The 23,204-nt window shown below is 33.3% G+C and overlaps 2 protein-coding genes and 1 long non-coding RNA gene across 6 annotated transcripts in view; 2 read left to right on the forward strand and 1 right to left on the reverse strand.

Moving 5' to 3' along the window:
• Window positions 1-23,204, forward strand: part of LOC126699159 (receptor-like protein EIX2) — a 171,203-nt gene that overhangs the window by 142,056 nt on the left and 5,943 nt on the right. The window lies entirely within an intron of this gene.
• Window positions 1,280-16,057, forward strand: LOC126699166 (importin beta-like SAD2). Of its 4 annotated transcripts, XM_050396836.1 has the most exons (4): window positions 1,280-1,547; window positions 3,081-3,373; window positions 4,048-4,097; window positions 5,143-5,287. In XM_050396836.1, exons 2-4 carry the CDS (start codon window positions 3,196-3,198, stop codon window positions 5,206-5,208), a joined length of 294 nt encoding a protein of 97 aa, XP_050252793.1. In that variant the 5' UTR covers window positions 1,280-1,547; window positions 3,081-3,195; the 3' UTR covers window positions 5,209-5,287. The 4 variants fall into 4 exon arrangements, 1 of the variants encoding a protein (XP_050252793.1); XR_007646700.1 differs by lacking the exons at window positions 4,048-4,097; window positions 5,143-5,287 and adding an exon at window positions 15,477-16,057 and having other exon boundaries at window positions 1,289-1,547; XR_007646701.1 differs by lacking the exons at window positions 4,048-4,097; window positions 5,143-5,287 and adding an exon at window positions 3,454-3,667 and having other exon boundaries at window positions 1,289-1,547.
• Window positions 10,616-12,198, reverse strand: LOC126699168 (uncharacterized). The gene is made up of 4 exons (XR_007646703.1): window positions 12,068-12,198; window positions 11,831-11,919; window positions 11,253-11,333; window positions 10,616-11,141 (listed from the first exon to the last, which is right to left on the reverse strand). It is a non-coding gene; the product is annotated as an uncharacterized LOC126699168 (long non-coding RNA).

Here is a 23,204-nt window from a genome sequence, read left to right on the forward strand (position 1 = left end):
AAAATTGTTTGCAAAATCAGGTTAAGTGCCAAATATCCCCCATTTACTACCCTAAATTGGAGGGAATAAAAAATGAAATAAAATAGAGATTTTTAGAATTATTTTGATAGTAACTTTCAAGTATTGTTGTTCAAAATGATGTGAAAATTGTAATTTAAAAGATGTTGTGAAAATATGTGTTCAAAATACTTATAATGCAAAAAATGTTTTTGGTACCATATTTCAAACAACATATTTTAATATGTAAAAAATATAATTACGTGTTTGGTATATGTGTGTGTGTATATATATATATATATATATTTTTTTTTTTTTTTATATAAAAAAGTGGTAACTTTCTAACAAGGACAATTATTTTATTAATATTTATTAGAAGAGTCCACGTGAGAGAGAATAGAGGAAAAGAGAGAAAGAATAAAAAATAAAAAATAAAAAATAAAAAAGAAAAGAAAAAGATGAGTTGTGTGAGAGAAAGAGAGAGATAGAGAGATGTAATGATGTTAAGTCTTATCAAGTGAGTTCTCACACTTTTTTAAATATTTACAAAAATACCATTAAGTAATGTTATTTGAAAATTTTTCTAAACATCCTAAAATGAGATACGTACCTCAAACTTACCAAACACGTAATTTTTTTACTTTCACAATTTTCATTGTTCACAGTTTTCAGTGTTATTTGATCTAATAACCATAAATTGCATCTTCAAACGGGTTGAACCGGTGTCAAGCCCATCCCAACTTTTAAGCTAGCTCATAAGTCACATGTGATATGAATATGACTATTCAATTAGAGTGACAACTGGTATTGGATAAGGAAGAATCCAATCCCTTCAAAAGTCAAAAAAAAGAAAAAATCATAAAAACCCCATTTTTAAAAATAAAGTACACATCGTACTCACCAATCAAAAACCCCATTTACCAAAACAAAACCGACCCAGAATCCAACCAAAGATGACCATTGAGTTACCCTCAACCACACATTCTCACCCGTCCGATTCCTCTCTCACTCAATTACATCCGTCCATTCCCCACACCACCTTTTCAATGGATTCCTCTATAGTCTATCCCCCACCGGAATCCAAACCTTTCTTAATTTCAGTTTATTCCAAACCAAAAACATAAAATGTTTACTCGCTCAAATACAAACGCCACCTCATCAAGACAAGGACGACCTCGTAATTAACTAACTTTAAAATTACGATAATGCCATTCCCGCGAGTGAAAAAAAAATATAGTAGCGTGTGTGTAACGCTTAGTAGGTCGTGCTCTCTGATTCGGAGAATCGGAGTCTCTTTTCTTTGTGTGCAGAGTTTTTTTTCTATATGTATTGGCGGAGAGAGAGAGAGAACAGAAAAAGCAAAACCCACAAAGGGATTCTGAGATTGACAGATTGAGAGAGAGTTCTGAGTGGTTTAAAAGAGAGTGAGAATTGTGAAGATGTCTGCAACGGTAGGAGGTGGCGGTACTGGTGTTGGTACAGGAGGACAAGAGGAAGACAAGAAACCTATGGATCAGTCTGCACACATTAATCTCAAAGTCAAAGGCCAGGTTTTATATCATTTTTTTTTTGGGAATTGAATTTTTTCATCTGGGTGTTCGTTTTTTTGGCTTAATTTTTCTGGGTTTGTGTCATCATGCAATGTTATGGAGTTATTTTGTGGTGAAAAATGGTGTGTTGTCACTATGTAAAGTATGTTTCATGTATGTTTGAGCAAAATTAAAAAACCTTTGTATACACTTGGTGTTATTTGAAAAATATAGCTATGTGATATGGTGTTATGTGGTTTTAATATGGTGTGTTGGCAGTTGGCACTATATAGGATTGTTTGCAATGATGTTGAACCGTGTGAGGTATTTTAATACATGTTAGTATTAGATTTAGTAACATACGTGATTAAAATTCTTCGGAAAATATGGCTTCACATTCCTTATTGAGCACTCTATACCCACAACGTCCATAATAACGATCATGATGTTCACACTCATGACGTGCACATTTATTACGCGAAACGGGTGATGTGTACAAATGATGTTCACTAACAAGTGTGGGAGAATCAATGCCCTAAAATTGCTGTTTCCACTTTGTGCCATGTGAAATCGGTAGTAATTTATTCTATACTTTGTTTCTCATATTATTGTTATTATTATGTGTTCTGTTACATTGTATCTTCATTTTGGAAATGTTCGTAAATTCTAAATGAAGTAACTTTGTAAATGAAAGTCATCAATGACTTGAAAGCATTTATTCTTAGTTGAGTTTTTTGAACTTGTTAAAATCTTTTAACAAATGCATTTCTAATAGTTCAAGAATGAGCTGGGTCTACTTTATTTAATTGAACTATGTTGTTTGAATACTCGGAAGGTGTACTTGGCCCTGATCAAATAGATGAGGGTCACCCATCTCTCAACCGATCCCTGTTTGAGAATCCCCAATCCAGACCTTCTCTGGAATTTACTATACATGTTCTCACTAGCTGGCACTTACTAGACTGAATAAATAGTTGGTGTAAATCATACATGATTGGTTTGGTACTTTTAGCTACTATAAAGAACACTCATTTACTTGGAAATAGCTGGATGTGGAATCAAATTGAAACTGTTTTGGTCTGGTGGACAAAATTTAAATTACCAATTTGCAAAATGTTTCAAGAATTTTTATTAAGACTAGTGAATTTTTAATGTTTGCATTGCTTATCTTTAGTCCTTGTATTAAATGAGGGCTAAAGGCCAAACAACCTTAGTTGAGCTGAATTTAGTATTGGATTGTTCCACCATATTGGTTGGTTGGATTCTTGGGACTCAAAATTGTCACTCCTTGAACAAACAATGATCTCTTTTTTCTTATTTTATCCATGGGTGCCTATGTGCACATTCTATTGTATACTTTTCAATATAAATTTCTAGTTTATATTGACTGTGGGATTAGTATCCTTCATGCCATATCGCTTTTAATTTTGCTTTTGTTAGAGTTGCCTCTTTTAGCTTTTTAATATAACTTCCTGTTTGCATCAACAAAGTGTGCTGCCTCCTTTTCCAGTTTCGTCCCATTTTTTAATCCCTGTGGGTCTTGTTTGATTGTAGGATGGCAATGAGGTGTTCTTTAGGATCAAACGAAGCACCCAGCTTCGGAAACTCATGACTGCATACTGTGAACGTCAGTCTGTGGAGTTCAACTCCTTTGCATTCTTGGAGGTGCATGAACACAGCTGAAGCTGAAGATGAAGCTGATGATCCTGGTGCTTTGGCTGCAGTTGGCTGTTTGCGTGCCATTAGCACAATTCTTGAATCAGTGAGCAGGCTTCCTCAACTTTTTGTCCAAGTTGAACCAACATTGGTCCCTATAATGCATAGAATGTTAACAAGTGATAGCCAAGGTATGTATTCTAATACCTCAATTTGGCTTATTTTTGACATTGTTTCTATTCTTTTCTGAATCTTTTTATTTCCTGGTAAGGTTTTGCTGCCAAAGAGGATTGGCGGACCTTGTATATGTTGTTATCGATAACTCTCAAGGGTATTTAATTTGATTGTGTATTATGTTTTCTGTATATATTGGATTCTTTATCTTCTTGAGTGTTTGCGGTTGACAGTTGTTTAAAGGATTGGTATTTCTGCTATTTCGTATGGGTACGTAAAGGGTTTCTGTATCCTGTCGTTGTGCCTTCACATGTAAATATACACAAGCACTTCTGCGTAAAGGGTAATTCTACTTTGTTACCACTGTTCATTTTTCTGTTGAAAAATTACAAAAATAATGAGAAACTTTAAGGTAATGGCCCCTTCAATTTTTCTTCTTTTTGTTTGTTTGTTTGTTTGTTTGTTTTTTTTTTTTTTTTTTTTTTTAAAGTAAAACACTCATTTTGTATTAGTTTCTCATTTGTTCTTTTATTATTCAATTTCTACCACATACTTCACAATGCTACTGAAGGAAACAAAGTTGGCACTGTGACGAGTATTTCTTGCACATTTGTATCATAAAGTATTGTACTACGGTGTGCATGTAACTTGCTAAAAGCTTACTCTGTGGGAATACAACTGATTATTGCAGGACCTTGTGTATGCTTCCGAAGGCAGCTCAGGTGCATGTGCACTGTAGTGGTATGATTTCTGCCAATGATCTGTAAGAACTATTTATGTACGGAGTGGTATGTCTATTCACTTTGCACTAAAAAGAACAGAACAGTTAGTTGTTTATATCTTTCCAATTTTAAGCAAGTCTATAAACAACTAGATTTATTAATCTATCCCTTAATATGGGCTGCTTATTTTTTCCTTTTTTATCTAGTCAATGGATGTATGGATCCTTGGTACCTAGTTCTTTCCATTAAAACACAGATTTGGTGAAATTAGCTGTGGCATATTTGGTTTTTCTTTTGTTGGTTACATCATACATGAACTTTCATTCAACAATTTTTTGAGAACAATTCAATCATGCATCCTGGCACCCTGCCTAAGAGTTTTGATACATTTAGATACATTGCCAATATTGAACTCAATGGAGCTCCTTCTCCCAAAAATGCTCTAAACAAACCGGAAAAAATGAGTATGACTCTAAATACTCCTGGTCATGTATAGGTATGAGAATTGGATTTTTGGTTAGTTCTCAAGGAGTCTGTAAAGTTCTCTTCTTCAAAAGAACTTCAAGGCATGATGATTTCAGGTTTATCAATGACATGAAAGATCAGTGTGATTACAATGTTAAAAGTGAATTAGTTCATTGAAATTGTGAGTGAGCTGGTATTAAGTGAAAGGCATCATATTCTATAAGATATACTTCAAACATTGTCCTTAACAATTGTTTGGTCTAGTTGATGTTGTACGCACTGCACTCCAAATGTGATTTAATTCATATTTAACTGGCTACCCAGTGGGATATTATTTCAGAAATATGTCGATACTAAAATGGAGCCAACGTTTTCAATTTGTAGTCTAGTTTTGTTGACTGTAGTCAGATGAAATATGGTTCATTTTGTAATGCAGAATTCATTTTTAAAATGATTTGAGAACACATTGCTCTAGAAGGAAACAAAGTAGGCACTATAATAAGTTATTTCTTGCACATTTGTAAAGTACAGTTTTGTACTACAATGCACATGTAACTCGCTAAAAGCTTACTCAATGCCAATTCCATTGATGATTTCAGGTCAGATTTGTACATGCTTCAGAAGGAAGCTCTGGTTCATGCTTTCCAAGAAGCCACAAAGATTAGATTGGAATTGTAATAGGTCTCATTACCTCCTGTATTTGTTCTAAATTGTACATGAATAAATTGCTATAAGATTATGATATCTGCCTATGATCTCTAAGAACTATTTATATACACGGTGGTAAGCCATTTCACTTTCAATCAAAAAGGATAGAACATTAGGTTCGGGGGTTTTTTTTTTTTTTTTTTTTTTTTTTTTTTGGGGCTGAATAACATTAGGTTAGTTGCTAATGTCTTTCGAATTTTAAACGATCCCCGAAAGAACTAGATTTGCTTATGTATCCCATAAAATTGGCTAACAACCTAAAAAGTAGTAATCGGGAAAGATGAGTTCATAGTATGCATTACACTGCAGGTTTATCATAAGCCCATACAATAGTAAAGAATAAACAGTACATGGGACAGAAACACAATGCGCACAGAATGTAATTGTTAGGAAGGGCAAAGGGTGTAGTGAAAAAAATTAAATTGCACGCCCTTGTACAATGTCGAAGCTCATTTCTTTGAGTACTAATCGTGGTATTGTGGTGCCTTCTTTTGTTCTTTATATCAACATGCTACGATGGACACCAAAGAAGAAACAATAATCTTTAAGCATGCATATGAACTTATTTGAGGAAAAGTAGAATTACCATGCAATGAAAAAAAAAAATCTTGTTTTTTCTGGAAATTTGCAATAGGCCAGAAGGCAACCATACATGAGTTATAGTGTCACAAAATAGTTAATTTTTTGGACAGTTCCTTTTTATGAGAAATTTTACTGGCTCAACTAAATTATGTAATGACTGGGTGGGAAAGAAAATGATACGTATTATTTATCAATCTAATGACCCTTCAATTTTCTATAGATGTAATATTTTTTTCCAAATAACTTAAACTTAGATTTGGCTACAAAAAATGAGCTCATACATGGAACATGTTGGTTATGTTCCGCAGTGATCAATGAAGCACACATCTATTGGTGCCTAGTGACTAAATTATTTCTCAAACATAAAATTTTGAATGCTTTAAATATTGTTCTGTATTTTAATGGTGTTTTTATTTTATTTTTATTTTTTGGGGCTAGACTCCTAATTATGAAATTATTGCATTAATTTGTTAAAAGCAAAGAGGACACATGACATTAGGTGGAAAAAGCCAAATGAAGCTAAGACACAATCATACAATAATATTACAATGAATTTTTTAACATAGCCTAGCATACTAGAATAATGATGGTTCCTATTTGGCTCTTCAATCATCAATACTTGGGGATTGCATTAATTATTTTTATGAGTTTGATTTTCGGATGATGATATATATAATTTTTTTATCACTCCACCCAAGCATACATTGAGTATATATATTTCTTATTTAGTGTGTGTTTGTATTTAGCTTCTGCGTTTCGGAGCTGCGTTTTGTTCTTTTTTTTTTTTTTTTTTTTGGTTTTCATGCGTTTTGGAGTATTGCGGTTACTGTTCATTAGCATACATTGAGTATATATATTTCTTATTTAGTGTGTGTTTGTATTCAGCTTCTGCATTTCGGAGCTGCGTTTTGTTCTTTTTTTTTTTTTTTGGTTTTCACGCGTTTTGAAGTATTGCGGTTACTGTTCAATGAACAGTAACCGCAAATGTTGACTTTCTGCAGTGAACAGTGCATATATGCACTGTTCACGGACCCACAAATTTCATTTTTTATCAATTTTTTCATTAAAAATGGGTCCCACAGCACTATTCACACATTTAAAAATTATTTTGCTACAGTGTTTTCAGTTTTCAATTTCAACAAAATAAGTTCTATCCAAACACACCCTTAATATCATTTTTATATATGGAATAAAATTTATATATATCTTATTTATAATTTATTTATTTGAACATATTTTATTATTATCTCTAAAATTTGTCTTTTTTTAACATTCTTATGGTCACTTCTACTTTGTTTAGAGTCATCTCATTAAAGATGACAAAATATGTTCCCCCGAATAAGGGACAAGGTATCCATGATTTAACTTGGTTGCACCGCATCAGAATCTTTACCATGTATACCTATTATTAACGGCTTATCATATCAATGGATAGAGAAAAATTTTAAAATACTACAATGTTTTTTAGAGTTTTAGTTGAAGCTGGAGGGCGATCTAGTTGAAAAAAAAAAAAAAAATCTAAATTAAAATGACCAATGTACAAATATTTTTAGGGTGGGCAAAAGGTACAAGTTTTATTTTAAAGAGAGAAGCTTTTAAATAGAATAGTTACCATATTATATTTTCATGCACAATGGGCTTTTCTTTTGATGGGCCAAGATGAGAGTTTTAGTCCAAACCATGAGTGGAGCATATTGTTTAACAATTGTCAATGGATCAATCTGTCTCTAAATCATAGCACTAGTGGAACTAAAGGGTAACCAAAATGAGTAAGTATGGATTATTTCCGTGGAGTACTTGATTATTATTAGGATAAATTACGTATTTGGTCCCTATCTTATATACTATATTTCAATATGATTCCTAACATTTCAATTATGTCAATTGGGTCCCTAACTTTTCAATATTGTATCAATTTAGTCATTTCCGTTATCTTTTGGATGAAAATTGATGATATGTCTAATGACCAAAACAAAAAATTAGCTTTCGTTGATGTGACAATAAACATAAAATTTATTTTGGCCGTTTGCCATGTCAGTAATTTTTATTTAAGTTATAATGGCAATAACTAAATTGACACGACATTGAAAGGTTAGAGACCAAATTGACACAATTGAAATGTTAGGGATTAAATTAAAATATGGTGTAAACGTTAGAGACCAAATATATAGTTTACCCTTATTATTATTATTATTTTAGATAGTTTAAATCTATAGCATTCGCTCTTGATAATAGTTTTTTTTATTATCAAACTAAGATACCAATTGATTTTTGATGTAAACAGAGACTGAACTCCAAATCTTTTAGTTAACTATAAGAAACCCACTGTTTATTCAATTTTTGAATACAGTGGAAGTATATAAATATGGAGCCCTTTTGTAAAAGTTAAAATAAACACTTCCATTTTTAAATTAAAAGCATGAATTTCTTTTAATCTTTTTTTCTTAGAATTTTTTTTGAGAAAGAAAATAGTTCATCATTAAAATTAAACCCGAAGGTCGAACCGTACAAAACAAGAGATGTCTGGAGGAACAGACTCCATCCAGACCTCTAAGAGAAAATATAATCTAGCTCTCTGGACTAAGGCATGCGCTACTGCATTTCCTTGCCTACCAATATGAGAGAAAGAACAACTCTGAAAATAGTTTAAGTGAGACAAAATGTCTTTTAAAATGTGCCCTCCCTGGGCATGAGACACAATCCTAGAACTGGATTGAAGAAGCCCGATTCTCTAGAGAAAAGCATTGCACGTCGAGCAGCTAAAATCTCCACCATTTTCGCTCCTTGTGGCTTCATAATTTTTTCAGACAGGGCAACCAAAACCACTCCCTTTGAGTTCCGAATCACCACACCAATCCCTACGCTGTCCGACTCTCCAAACAAAGCACCATCAAAGTTTATTTTCATCTGGTTTTCACTCGGTGGACTCCAGCAGACTGCTATTGCTTCACTTCTCACGGCTGGCGTTTGTTTTACGTTTCTATCTGCAAAATTCTGCAGATATTCTCCTGCGAAGTCAGCTAGTTTGTCTAGAGGTAACGTGGCTGCTTGGAGTCTAGACTTATTTCGGTGGTGCCAAACCGTCCAGGCTGTGACAGCAAACAGAGGAAACAGACTAAGCTTGGTATGGGCTAGTTGTACCAAGTCTGAAAAGGAAACTCCTTCACCCTGCATGCTATCCAGCCAACCAAACCTCCTTTGCCACACTTGACGGACTTTAGAGCATCCCCACAACGCATGCTTAACATCCTCCGGATGATCAGAGCAGAGGTGGCAAACGTTCTCGTGTAAAATGGTTCTCTTCATCAGATTATCCTTTGTGGGTAGCGAGTTGGTGCAAGACTTCCATAGGAAGTGTTTTATCTTGCCCGGAATTTTGAGTTTCCAAACACCCTTCCACAAGTTTCTTTAAGTTGCATCAATGTTTGTTCTAGGACCATCCGACTGCTGTTCTTCACAAAGAACTTTATAACCTGTCTTCACCGAGTAAGAACCATTCCTTTCAGCAGGCCAAACAAAAGAATCAGTTTGGGGAGTGATGCAAAGAGGCAAGGAAATTATGGACTGGGCCTCAAGGGGGTAGAAGCATTGATCAATTAAGCCTAGGTTCCACCATCCCGAGTTTGGGTCAATGAGCCCATCAGCTGTAGTATTCGGAGCGAGCCCACCTCTGTGGAATTGGATTCTACTAGCATTAGAATTAGGTAGACAATCATCTTGGAAGATCCGAATATTTTTACCATCCCCCATTCTCCAACGGCCATTTCTTTCAATAAGGTTTTTAGAGCGAAGAATGCTTTTCCATGCTAATGAACCCGTGGCTGACTTTGCTTCAAACACACTGCCATTTGGAAATATTTGGCTTTAAACACTTTATAGAATAGGGAATCTATGTCATGTGTTAATCTCCAAACATGCCTTGCTAACATTGCCTCATTAAACTTACAAAGGTCTTTAAATCCCAAGCCTCCCTCAAGTTTTGGCTTGCACAAGACCTCCCACTTCTTCCAATGAATTTTCCTTCTATCTCCTCTTTGACCCCACCAAAATTTCTAAATAAGCATTTCAATATCTTGACAAAGGCCCACAAGAAGACGGAAACAACTCATAGCGAAGGTGGGATGGCTTGAACTACTGCTTTCAACTACACTTCTTTGCCCGCTTGAGAAAGTAGTTTCTCTTTCCACCCTTGAAGTTTTCCCCACACCATATCTTTGATGTAATTCAAACTAGCTTTCTTGTTTCTTCCCACCATTGCTGGTAAACCCAGATATTTCTCATACTCTTTAATCTAAGCAACCCCCAACAGATTTTTAATAGTCTCTTTAGTGGAGTCCAAGACATTTTTACTAAAGAATAGGGTGGTTTTTGCCGAGTTAATCTTTTGACCCGAAGCCTTCTCGTAAAGATTCAAAAGGGCTTGGATGATTCCCACGTCCTCCACCTTAGCCTGGCAAAAAAGGAGGCTATCATCTGCAAAAAATAAATGAGAAATCTTTGGACCGGAGCGGCAAAGAGAAAAACCCTCAATCTGTCCACCATCAATTGCATGTTGAATAAGCTCATTCAAACCCTCTGAGCATAGTAAAAAGAGATATGGAGGCAAGGGGTCACCCTGCCTGATAGCTCTAGATGCAAGGATGTGACCTTGTCCAGTACTTCTCCCAAAAAGAAAAAAAAACTGCATGGTAAAAAAGTATAATCAAAATATGGAAATTTATGTTTTAATTATATCCGAATCGAAATGATTCCATTTTTACAAAGATTGTTTAAAATCATGAAGTGAAGGGTTAAATGAGTACTTCATGCTCCTCATAAGTTTCTAATACACAGACGACGTCATATCTCTCTTTTTTGTGGATCTCTCTCAGTCTCTCTCTTTCACGCTCAATCTCTCTCTCATTGGAATCTGACAAATGGCGCTTCGAACTTCGAAGGAGAATTGAAAAAGCTCAGGTTTGATTTCTCTCATTTTCTACACAATCTTTCGAATTAACAATTAAAATGGGTCTAGTTGTGTAAATCTTGTTCTCTTCTGCGAAATTGCTTTGGGCATATTTGGTTTGTCTTTGAAAATTCCTGGTTTATAACTCATAACTCTTTGTGTTTTCACTGTAACAGAGCTTCAGTCATTCATCGGAGTGAATTACGGCCAAGTCGCAGACAATCTTCCACCCCCGGCGGCAACCGCGAGTCTGGGTTGTTCAACTCGGTTTTCTAGGACGCGTTGAAGGGCTTGTTGCAGTTCCATAAGGACAATGGGTCTCCATTTTCGATCAATCCCTACGGTAGTCTCTTGTCCGCCTCCCTGGGATAAACAAGTCATTTAACCTAAGTCAAATTTCTAAGATATACTCATATCCCATTCAACATAACTAAGATCAAAACAACCAACTAGATCAAAAAAAACGATACTCACAAGATCAGTCAAGATTTGTAACAGTGCTTGATGGTGAAGGTGATGCTGCTGAAGGTGAAGCTAACTTCACTTCCAAAAAAGCTTCATAACATTTTAGAACAACAATATATATTAAATTCCAATTAATGCACTAACAAGATATATTACATTTCAGTTAAAGCACAAGTTAATAAATTTTAAGAACATTACATCTAATTACCTTAACACTAGCTAGAGGAGCCAATTAGATTAATAAACTTAAAGAAATGAAAACAAAATCCTAAAAAACAAAAACTGAAATCAGAACAACAAAATTAAGTTAAAAAACCTAACACTCAGACACGTATAACTAGACCATTAAAACAACAAAACTCCACATGTGGACCCCATAAAATAAGTCTTGAATTGGTGAATTTATCAAAAAGTAATAAATTAAACTTCTACGGTTGCATCACAACTAGACTATATTTTTTATCCATATTAAGGCTGAAATGTATTGCTGAAAATAAAATAAAGATAAGGAAAGGAAAGGAAAATTCTTGACAAACACTATAATTTGCATAATATTAGGATGAAAATACAGTATAATTTTAGTATACCTCAATAGCACGAACAACACTGCTGTGCCCCTTCACTCTAGCAACATCAAGAGCAGTATGACAATCATCATTCATTAACAATGCATTCGCTGAAATTTATGACAGCAAAATCATCTATTAATGTACTGAAAATGGCCATAAAAATGATATTTTTCACTGTACTATATGATTTAAAATCAACTGATATTACCAAAAAAAAAAAAAAATCTTTGCTAATTCGAATGTAGTACAGCACACCTCCATGTGAAAGTAGTAACTTTACAGTATTTTCAAGGCCTCTTTTAGCTGCATGATGTAAAGCAGTCCCAGCATGACGGCCTAAAACACATTAAAACAAAATGACAGATGAATCGAATCCAAGATGAATCTAGTGCACATATATAAACACTAATTAACAAAAGCAAGCATGAGCTATTAAGTACTAAAGAGGAGTTTCTGCACATAACTTAAGCATTAAACATTAAAAAAAAAAAAACCAACCATGTTTAGCCAAATAGTGTGTCGTGTATTAAATAAAGTAACAGAAGAGAATGCAACATCCAAGGCTCTGTTTTCTTCTTAATGTTTGTTTAGTGGGTATCACTTATCAGTCATCACACAAAGTGGACATAGTTGTTTCAAACCCAAAATCCAACTTCACCTTAGCTTTCCTTATTTATTTATTTTTTAAAATAATTCAATCGTTACAACAAATGGGGGAAGGGGAATTCAGGACTCGTATTCGAATCCTGATTTTCCTTGTAAAGCAGACCAGCCAATACCACTGAGTTACAAGACTCTTGGCACTTCACCTTACCAACTTTTAAGCATAATTCTCTTAATTTCACAAGTTTAGCCAAAAACAACTAAACCCCAGAACAGTAAGTAATCAACTTGTATCATTTCTACCAATAATAAATGAAATAAAATAAAACCCAGATCCCAAAAACTAATTTAAAAAAAAAATTAAAAAAAATTCACCTGGGCCATAACCTGTTCAATGTAAGAAGTTTATAAGATTAAGCTTTCAAAGATTTTGTGGCAGAGAGGTCTTTTACCAAAAAAAAATAGTAGTAAGCAAATAGTACGTAACTACTGAACAAAAATCCTTCCAAAACTTGTAACTGCTCAACTGAACCCGAAAATTCCCCCCAACTAATTTGATATGGCAGTAGCTGACCTTTACAATAAAGGGTTCCTCATAATTTTCAAAGGTGAAAATTTTGATAAATATACAAATAAACAGTAAAAATTCCAGCCCTTGGCAGGTGAGATTTGAAAGGTTTGGGTCGCCAAATCCACTCTTCATTGGACCTAAATCTAAACAATGTTAATAATTCCACTTCTTAGATCCTTTCTAGAGGCTGAACCCACAATTAATAATAAAATTCACAGTTATAATTGCATCTACATTTGCTACGCTCAACTTCAACAAAAAGTTTCCTTGTATTGCATTTCTAAACATCCCACATTCATCTCTACAATTAGCAAATACCCATTAATAGAAACATCCCATAACAACTGATTGTTGCCACAAAATGAATAAGGAGCAGAGTAGAATCATACTTGCCAACCTCCTCTGTTTCTAAAACCTTTAGCTACATTAATTTTTCTAATCAACATTATTCAGAACTTGTACAGAACATTGGCAGAGAGGTCTTTTACCTTTGCGAAAATGCAAAATAGTGAAACCCCAGAGAGAGGCAGAAGAGCTCTTTAGTTAAAAACCTGAAAAAAAAATCGAAATGGGTCCTTAAAAAAAAACGATTCAAGCCAAACCCACATCACAAAACGCAAGAAAATCAAACCCAAACAGGCTATTCACATAGAAAAAAACCCCAAAATCCGAAAGTTTTAAAAACCCAACTATATTAACAAGAAACAGAGATAACAAGAAATAGATTTAGCTATTTATTCTATGACTTACACAGAGACAAATGGAGCAAATAGCTTGAAACTGGCTTGTGAGGATGAGGTTTAAGCTTTTGAGGAATAAAGAGAGAGATGAGGGAGGCGGAGACTGAAGAGAGACAACGTAGGGGTTTTTTTTCAAAATCACAGAAATCGGTTCAGACTTAGGGTGTTTTATATGACCCGAAACCGACCCAACACAGACCCGAACCCGATAATAACCCGAAAATGAGACCCGAAAACCGACCCGAATATTCTCAGACCCGCCAAAGCCTATTGGGTCGGTCCGGGTTTCGGGTGGGCCGGGTCAAGTGCTCAGTCCTATCCCTACCCTTTCTTTGCGTACCAGCGCGATTCCAGGCCTGAAACGCTGGCGTTTTGCCTTTTCCAGCTTAACGCGGGACGAGTCGACTCGGGGAATGGAATCAAATACCTGAACATGTTCGATGCTCAAGTGAGTTCTTATTTGGGCTGGGCTTACGGCCCAATATATTTTCTTTTTATATATATATTTTTAAAAGGTTGACGTGTAAGTCAACAAAAAAAGATTACTTTAGGACAACCTAATTTATATTTTGGCCTTCAATATAATCGCACGCCTCCAAAAAGGAGAAGAGTTCAGCCTGGAAGCCAAATCTAGTTTGGCATCCAATTTCTAGTTCTATTGTGTCACTAACAATTTGAGAGTAGTTACATTACTTGGGAAGCAAAATTTGCTACGATTTTTTCGTCAGAATTTATGTGCACAGTATTCCAAAGGAGAAACATTAGTCTTTAAGCATGGATATTGACTTACTTGAGGAACAGTAGAATTACCATGCAATGAAAAAAATCTTGCTTTCTGGAAATTCTCATTTGTAAATACAAATCATGGGCAGCACCCATTGGCAGGCAGAGACTCTACAAAGTCCTCAGGTTTCATCTGGGCTTCCAAGTTTCTCCACAACCTCTTATTGATTCTCCAATTTTGAAACTAATGAACCAGTGATTCCTCTTTACTTTTAGCTCCAAGAATTTGAGTTTACATTCATCACACAGCCATTCCAAATGCCGCATTTGCCTAATAGATATCATCATGGATTTACAATAAACACGATAGGATTTATTTGTTAGGATAGGAAAACAATATCAAGAAATGCATATCAGCATTTATTTTAGCATACTATGCGTCATAGTTATTGGACAAAGCATATTATCATCACCAAATTGCATCACAACTAAAGTGGACTTGCAAGCTTACACAAAGAGATTATGAAAATACTACCTGCTGTTTATTTTGTTAAAATGTTCTCGTGGAACAGAAATGATTTTGGGACAAGTGGCACAATCCTAGGATTATTTTCTACAATAAATGGTGATGTGCTAAACATTGGGACAAGTGGCACAATCCTAGGACTATTTTCTAGATCTGCTTTGCCTAATTTCTAAAAGAAATCATTTACTTTGATGACAGATAGAATATATATGAATACAATGTTTCTTCCTATAAATGTCCAAGGCAATCCAATTTGATAGTATAAAATCAATTTTCAGCTCATACAAGCACTCATAAAAGTGGTAATCTATATGACTATATCTTGCCAAAGGCAATCCAATTTGATTTCACTCTCTCTATAGCCCATAATGTTAAAGAGATTCATGTCTGTGTGAAAATTTTCTATACAATTCTTGTGTTTGAAAATTTTCTGTACAATTCTCCTGTTAATTCAAATAAGAACTTTCAAACTTAACTATCAAATGGGTAATTCATATTCAGGGCAAGTGTTTTGAGGCAAACATCAATCACAATGCAGCAGAAAATGTCAATTTAGAACTACAAAATTAGGAAAATCTGAATGTGGGGGACAACATGAAATGCTATTAGACTTACTACACCAAAAGTTTAGCAGTTCAAGCTTACCAGGTATTCTAACTATTAGGCTTTGTTCCATTCCTGGAAGACCTGATACTTGGGATGCATAGTTAGCTTGGGCAATAGGAGTTCTATAAGGCAGAAAAGCTTTATTGTTATCATTTTTGAAGTTTCTGGGATTGCTCTTATATATCCAACTTGGATGGAGAAAACTCTCAATGGCATGAGAACAACTTAAAGATGAAAAAACTACATTCAATATTATTGTCGTAAAGGTTAGATGGACTGGCATCAAGCTGGCATATTGTGAATTCTGTCAGAAACAAAGGTTGTGTTCTTTTTGAATATCCCTATGACTGTATTTGATTCTAATTCTTAACCTTTGTATTTTTCTATCTTCTGTTTGCTTTTGATGATATGTTGTCCTGTAATCTATAGTGTTTTATCCTTATTGTGGATTGGGCTCTTTGTATTGTTTTGGTTCTTTTTTGGTAGTCTGCTAGTCTTGTTTGCAATGTATTTGTTTCTAATGAATAAATCTCATTCAACTTTAAAAAAAAAAAAAAAAAAAAAAGAAAAAAAGAAAAAGGGATAGTTAGGAAACAAAGGTCATACTTAGCTAATCAATATTGCTTTATTTTTTTTATGATGAATATGTTCTCATTCGGCTAAAAAGATGATGTTTAAGGAATCAAAGGTTGTGCTTAATTAATAAAGAGAGTGATGGTGAGCCCATCACCTGGTTAGGCAATGTTGCTTCCTTCATTATTTTTGCAAAAGCTACTCCACCTGGGTCTAAATGAAATTTGACATCATGTTCCTATACATTTATTTGCTACTGGTATGCAGTTTCTTAATTCCGAATTCAGAACAAGCATCTTAAAAGAAGGGAGACATGACCAAGAAGCACTCAGCTGAAAGCTAGTAAGATTTGTTTGGGCTGAAGGCCTATGTAATATGAAAGCTTGTCTTTTTACAATCTATTTTGGACCAATTTTGCCGACCCACCACCATGCACCGGATCTTTTCTTATTTTCAACTTCAGCGTGTCTCACACGCTTCTAGTCAGCTTTGCATTAAACCAAAGCTGATTTTGTGTGGCTTGAGAAGACATGCTCATCAATGAGCTTGGACCAATCAAGTGGGGTACACCCAACCCAACAGATACTGTACTGCAAATATGATTTAATTCATATTTTTTTTGTTTCTCAAAAAAAAAAAAAAAAAAAAATTTAGTCTAGTTTTGTAGATTGTTGCCATATGAATATATGATATATGGTTCATTTTGAAATGTAGAATTCATTTTAAAAAGATTTGAGAGCACAATGTTACTTAAGGAAACAGTGCAGGCACTATGATGATTTTTTTTTTTTTTTTTTTTTGAAGATTTGTTTGGCACTATGACGTGTTATTTCTTGAACATTTGTATCGTATAGTTTTGTACTATGGTGCACATGTAATAATGCAAAAAGGTTTACTCAATGTCAATACAATACCATTGAATTGTAGTTAAGCTGGATGCCTAGGAGGTCTGGTCATGCTGCTCATTCTCATCTTCAGAAAGCATTAAATTAAGCATTTCATTTTTAACCCAGTAAATTAGAGAAATAACGCCCATTTTTTAAATTAACTGCTATTTTTCTTTTTAAGAGTCTCAAAATTAAGAAAACTTCGACTAGACCCTACAAATTACCTAAGGTTTCTGAAAACAAGAAGAGCTCTACTAAATCCATATGCAATTTATAAAAATTCTAAAAAAATTAGGAGAATCACAATCAAAATCATTAAATTTAATTAACAGTATATAAATTAATATGGACCAAAACAACTAGTGTAAAAGATCAAAGATACCAGTATACTACTCAAGACGTTTACTCTTTTTTTTTTTTTTTTAGATAGCGAATTAACCACACTACTCTTTGTATAAAGCAATTAACATTGTTAAGAGTCTTGTAGTTCAACTAGTTAATACCTCTGTATGTTTTCATCATCTCCCCTATTTTGTAACCATTGAATTATTTATTAAAGAGTAAATTGCAAATTATAAACCTAAAATTTGGGTGTGTTTGGATTTTATACCTAAAATTTCAGAATTTGAATTTAATCCTCTGAAGTTTGGGGTATTTGGATTTTACATCTTGGCATTTCAAAATTTAAATTTTATCCCCTAAATTTTAAGGGTGTTTGGATTTTACTCTTCAAAGTTTGGGGGTATTTGGATTTTACACCCAGAAATTTCAGAATTTGAGGGTGTAAAATCTAAATACTTCCAAACTTTGAACATAAAATTCAAATTCTAAAACATCAGGTGTAAAATCTAATCACGTCCAAACTTCAGGGGTAAAATTCAAATTCTAAAATTTTAGCATGTAAAATCCAAACAACCTTAAACTTGAAGGGTGTAATTTGTAATTTAGCCTTTGTTAAAAAAAAAACTAATTGACTCTTGCACCTTTTTTTTTTCTTTGAATTGGAGACAGCTTCGTTTGGATTCTCCTGCGTTTGCATTTTTGTTTTTTTTGTTTTTTTTTAGCTTGGCGCCTCTTGCACTATTCATGGGACATGAACAGTGCAAATAGGCATGTGAATAGTAATTTTAAAAGTGAACAGATAACTGGAAAGTGATTTTTTATTGTTTTCAGTTTTCAGTTTTCAGCAAAATAAGTGGTATCCAAACGCACACTCAATATCCTTTTTTTTAAGAATCAAAAGCGAAGATGGAGACTCATCAATATCTAGACTTTCAGAACCCCACCAAAATTTCATCCCATGAGCAAAGAAAACCCAGTACATACATTATTAGATTTCAATGTCCCCTATTCCCATTAAATGAATGTTGATTTCTTCTCACAAGCATTGATTCTACAACCACACCGACACGAGCTTCATCTTTAGCTCAATGTTAGTGTGAAAGGGAAACAATTTTTCTAAGTCAAAAAGTTTTGCCCAGCTTAGAGGTGTGCAACTAACCCGTCAAAACCGACCTGACCCAATTGGGTTAGTTTTTAGGGCTTGGTGGGTTGGGTTGGGTTACAAAAATTTTTTTATAGTGGGTTGGGTTGGGTTTGGGTCATAAAATTTCAAACCCACCAAACCCAACCCGACTCACCCATATATTTAAAATATATTATATAATTAATAAAAATTTTAAAATAACTAGCTTTTTCTATCCCATATAAAAGCCAATTAGTTTACACAAACCCTAGTAAATTACTATTGTTGTTTAGTCATTAATGTTATTTGCCTTTAAGGAGTTACATTGATACTAATCTTTGAGTTTTTTTAAATATATTTATATTTATATTTTTTTTACTCAATTTAATAATAATAATAATAAAATTTTTGTCCAACCCATGGGTTCAACCCGACTCAACTCAACCCATGTGGGTCAGATTGGGTTGAGTTGGACTTATGTGATGGGTTGGGTTAGGTTGAATTTTTTTTTTGACCTACCATGGTGGGTTGGGTCAAAAAGTCTCCTTAACCCGACCCAACCTGACCCATACACACCCCTAGCCCAGCTTATATAAGAGAGACTAAAGAATTTTTATAGTGGAAGACTTGAGAGACTAGCATTTTTTTTTTTCCTTTATTTTTCCCAGAACAAATACAACTTTATTGACTTAAACAACATTTTCATCAAAATTTTTAGAGAATAAGACATCTTCTGGCTAGACCGCCATATACTAGTCTAGAGTACTTGGCTAAAAGATCAACACAACATGTAAAAGATCAGCCTTTATTTTGAATATTTTGCTTCTTCTTTTTTAAGTGAAATTTTTCTTAAGCAATTTGATACAAATAATGTAACTTTTGTGTGATTTAAAGAAAAAAAAAATTCTAATTAGATTAAACAAAATGATCATCCCCTTAACCTTACGTGTGTAATAAAAACTTACAATTATTCAAGTTCTTTTCCTAAAAAAAAAAAAAAAAAGTTATTTAAGTTCATCATCTTGACATGAAGAAAGTGTCAGCAAAAAGAAAGCAAAAGTAATAAAGACTTCGGCTGCAGACAATCTTTTGTGCTTCCATCAATTATTCAATTTCCTAAACATTTCCTCACTCAAGAGCTAAACACTTTGCCATGATTTCATCATAATGTATACTTTATTTATATTTAGAATTCCCCAATTCATTTTAAATTAAAACAATATTGTCAATCTATTAATTAAAGTATATGGCCTGGCCCTTGAATGAGAGGGTGTTTTTTCTAGGAAACACTACAAGGACACTGGAAATTGACCAATTAAAATTGAAACGTGGCAGCTGAAAAAAAAGAAAAAGAAAAAAGAAAAAAGATATGTGGCCAGATCAAGATAAAGGCCCCACAAAATGGAGGGAGGGTCCTAATTTGTGCAAATGTTAAATATTTTGATCATGTTAAATATTGTAAGTAAATGCTGTCTTGATCATGTTAATATTTTGATGATTTCCAAATAATCTTTTTGCTGGTTAATACTTATATTATTAGTTAATTCACTCCATTAGCATATCTGAATATGGTGTTTCTTCCTATGAACATCAATGGCAATCCAATTTGTAGTGTCATGTAATCCCTGAAGATTAGTATTGTAAAATCAAATTTTAGTTCATAAAAGTAACTGATTTGTTAAAAGTAGTAATGAAGTATACCATACCTTGTAATGATGCCCTATTTCTGTTTTTGTTACTAAAGTTGATATATTCATCTGGCTATCCTAGCAAATCTCTTTAGAATCTCCTAGCAATCACTTTCTAATGTCTAAAGTCTCAACATGATTGTGTATAACTGGACAAACTAAACATTTAGTTTATAACAAATTCCAAGGCTATCATTTGGATACATCCCAACCAGTTTCTAAGAAGGAAGCCCAGTTTACAAAATTGTGGCTCTCAAAAGTCTACTTCTCCTCCCCTACCAAATAGGAGAAAATTTTCCTACAATTTTAAAGAAATAAATAAAAACAATAGGAGACTTTTTAATTATTTTTGTTTTACTTAGGGGCTCACATATCTAGACTTTCAATACCTTCCAAAATTTCATGCTGTCAACAAAGAAAACTCAATTTACATGGTATTAGATTTCGATGTCTCCTATTGTTTGTTGTCAAGATTCCAAGGCCTCGCAATCAAGCTTTAATTTACTTGAAAGACACTTTTTTGAAAAATCTAGACAAACAAAAATGCTATTAAGTGTATTCGTTGTTAGTGTGGAAAATTAGGTACTAAAGAAACAATTTTCTAAATTGAAAAATTTTGCCCAGCATATGGATTACTCTGAATCCAAAGACTCTGGACAATAAAAACAAAGTCTCCAGAACTCTCTTTTCAAGACTTTAGAGGTTCAACGTCTTGAATTATAAATTTATAATTTCCTAAAATAAAAAAAGTATTAAAATGAATTTATCATTATTTGAATAATCACAAATTCAAAATTATCGATTTGTATTTTGATCTTGGTCACAATGGTGGCAGCGCAGTAGCCCCATCATTGTTAGGAGCCAGTCTAATTTGGGTTTTCAAATGGAGACTCAAAGTTTTGGATATTTTGTTTAACCTCTATTTTATCTTTTCTTTTGCAAATAAAAAATAGTCATAATTTTGTAATTACTATAAGACCAATTGTCTCTATTATGTATTGCAAGTTGGAGGATTCCTTTCATATCGCTTGGATTTTAAATATATACGAGTCCTAAACCATCAAACTCAACTCTTCGCCCAATTCTTTGTGAAGAACATTTCCCGAAAAGCATTGAGTTGGAAATATAGAAAACATGTCATCAATCAACTATAAAGTTCGAAAAAATGGCATTTGAAACAATTCAGATTGATTAGAACAATATAAAATTTCTAGGCATCTAGAAGGAAGTAAATTGAAAATCTATAGCATATGCTTCATGATAATTATCTATTTTAGAAATTGAAGTCTCAAAAGCTTATATAGCATGATCTTATGTGGTTAGTCAGAAGTCAAACAACTTCAGTTATATATATAAATATATTATGATGAAGCCATGACAAAGTGATCCTCTCTTCGTCCATGCAAACTCAATCCTCATAATTCAGAAGCATTTCATCATAGTAAATTAGAGAAAGAACACTCTTTTTTAAAACTAACGGCTATTTCTCTTCAAGTGTCTCAAAAACAAGAAAAGTTCAAATCATACGCAAGATTTCTTAAGACAAGAAGAGCTCCACTTCAGACCAAATCCATTTGCAATTTAATAAAAAAATTAGGAGATTTACAATCAAAATCATTAAATTTAATTAACGGTATATAAATCGATTTACACCTAAACAACTTAAGTAAAAAAGTCAAAGATACTCGATTCATAAACTAATTGATAATTTGACACTGAACCATTTTAACTAGACTTTTTTATTTATTTATTTTTTACTTAGGGACTCACATATCTAGACTTTCAATACCTTCCAAAATTTCATGTTGTCAACAAAGAAAACCCAGTTTAGACGGTATTAGATTTCGATGTCTCCTAATGTTTGTTGTCAAGATTCTAAGGCCTCGCAATCAAGCTTTAATTTACTTGAAAGACACTTTCTTGAAAATTCTAGAGAAACAAAAATGCTATTATGTGTATTCGTTGTTAGTGTGGAAAATTAGGTACTAAAGAAACAATTTTCTAAATTGAAAAGTTCTACCCAACGTATGGATTACTTTGAATCCAAAGAATCTGGAAAATAAAAACAAAGTCTCCAAAACACTCTTTTCAAGACTTTAGAGGTTCAAAGTCTTGAATTATAAGTTTATAATTTCCTAAAATAAAAAAAAAGTATTAAAATGAATTTATCATTATTTGAATAATCACAAATTCAGAATTATCGTTTTGTATTTTGATCTTGGTCACAATGGTGGTAGCGTAGTAGCCCCATCGTTGTTAGGAGCCAGTCTAATTTGGGTTTTCAAATGGAGACTCAAAGTTTTGGATATTTTGTTTAACCTCTATTTTATCTTTTCTTTTGCAAATAAAAAATAGTCATAATTTTGTAATTACTATAAGATTAATTGTCTCTATTACGTTTTGCAAGTTGGAGGACTCCTTTCATATCACTTGGATTTTAAATATATATGAGTCCTAAACCATCAGGCTTAACTCTTCGCCCAATCCTTTATGAAGAACATTTATCGGAAAGCATTGAGTTGGAAATATAGAAAACATGTCATCAATCAACTATAAAGTTCCAAAAAATGGCATTTGAAACAATTCAGATTGATTAGAACAATATAAAATTTCTAGCCATCTTGAAGGAAGTAAATTGAAAATATATAGTATATGCTTGATGATAATTATCTATATTAGAAATTGAAGTCTCAAAAGCTTATATAGCATGATCTTATGTGGTTAGTCAAAAGTCAAACAACTTCAGTTTTATATATATTATCAATTGTAGATTTCCTTGACATTTTCATTTCCTCACTCTAGAGAGGATCACTTTGTCATGGATTCATCATAATATATATATATATATATATATATATATAGACACACACACGCAATTGAATTTCAACCTATAATATCTGTTCTATGATAAGTATTATTTATCAATAAGCCAAGATACCCATTGGTTTTTGGTATAGGTGGGGTTTAAATCCCAAATCTTTTATTCAATAATAAGAAATTTTATTAATGG

The sequence above is a fragment of the Quercus robur genome, chromosome 9 (assembly GCF_932294415.1).
Source record: "Quercus robur chromosome 9, dhQueRobu3.1, whole genome shotgun sequence".
Classification (NCBI taxonomy): Eukaryota; Viridiplantae; Streptophyta; class Magnoliopsida; order Fagales; family Fagaceae; genus Quercus; species Quercus robur.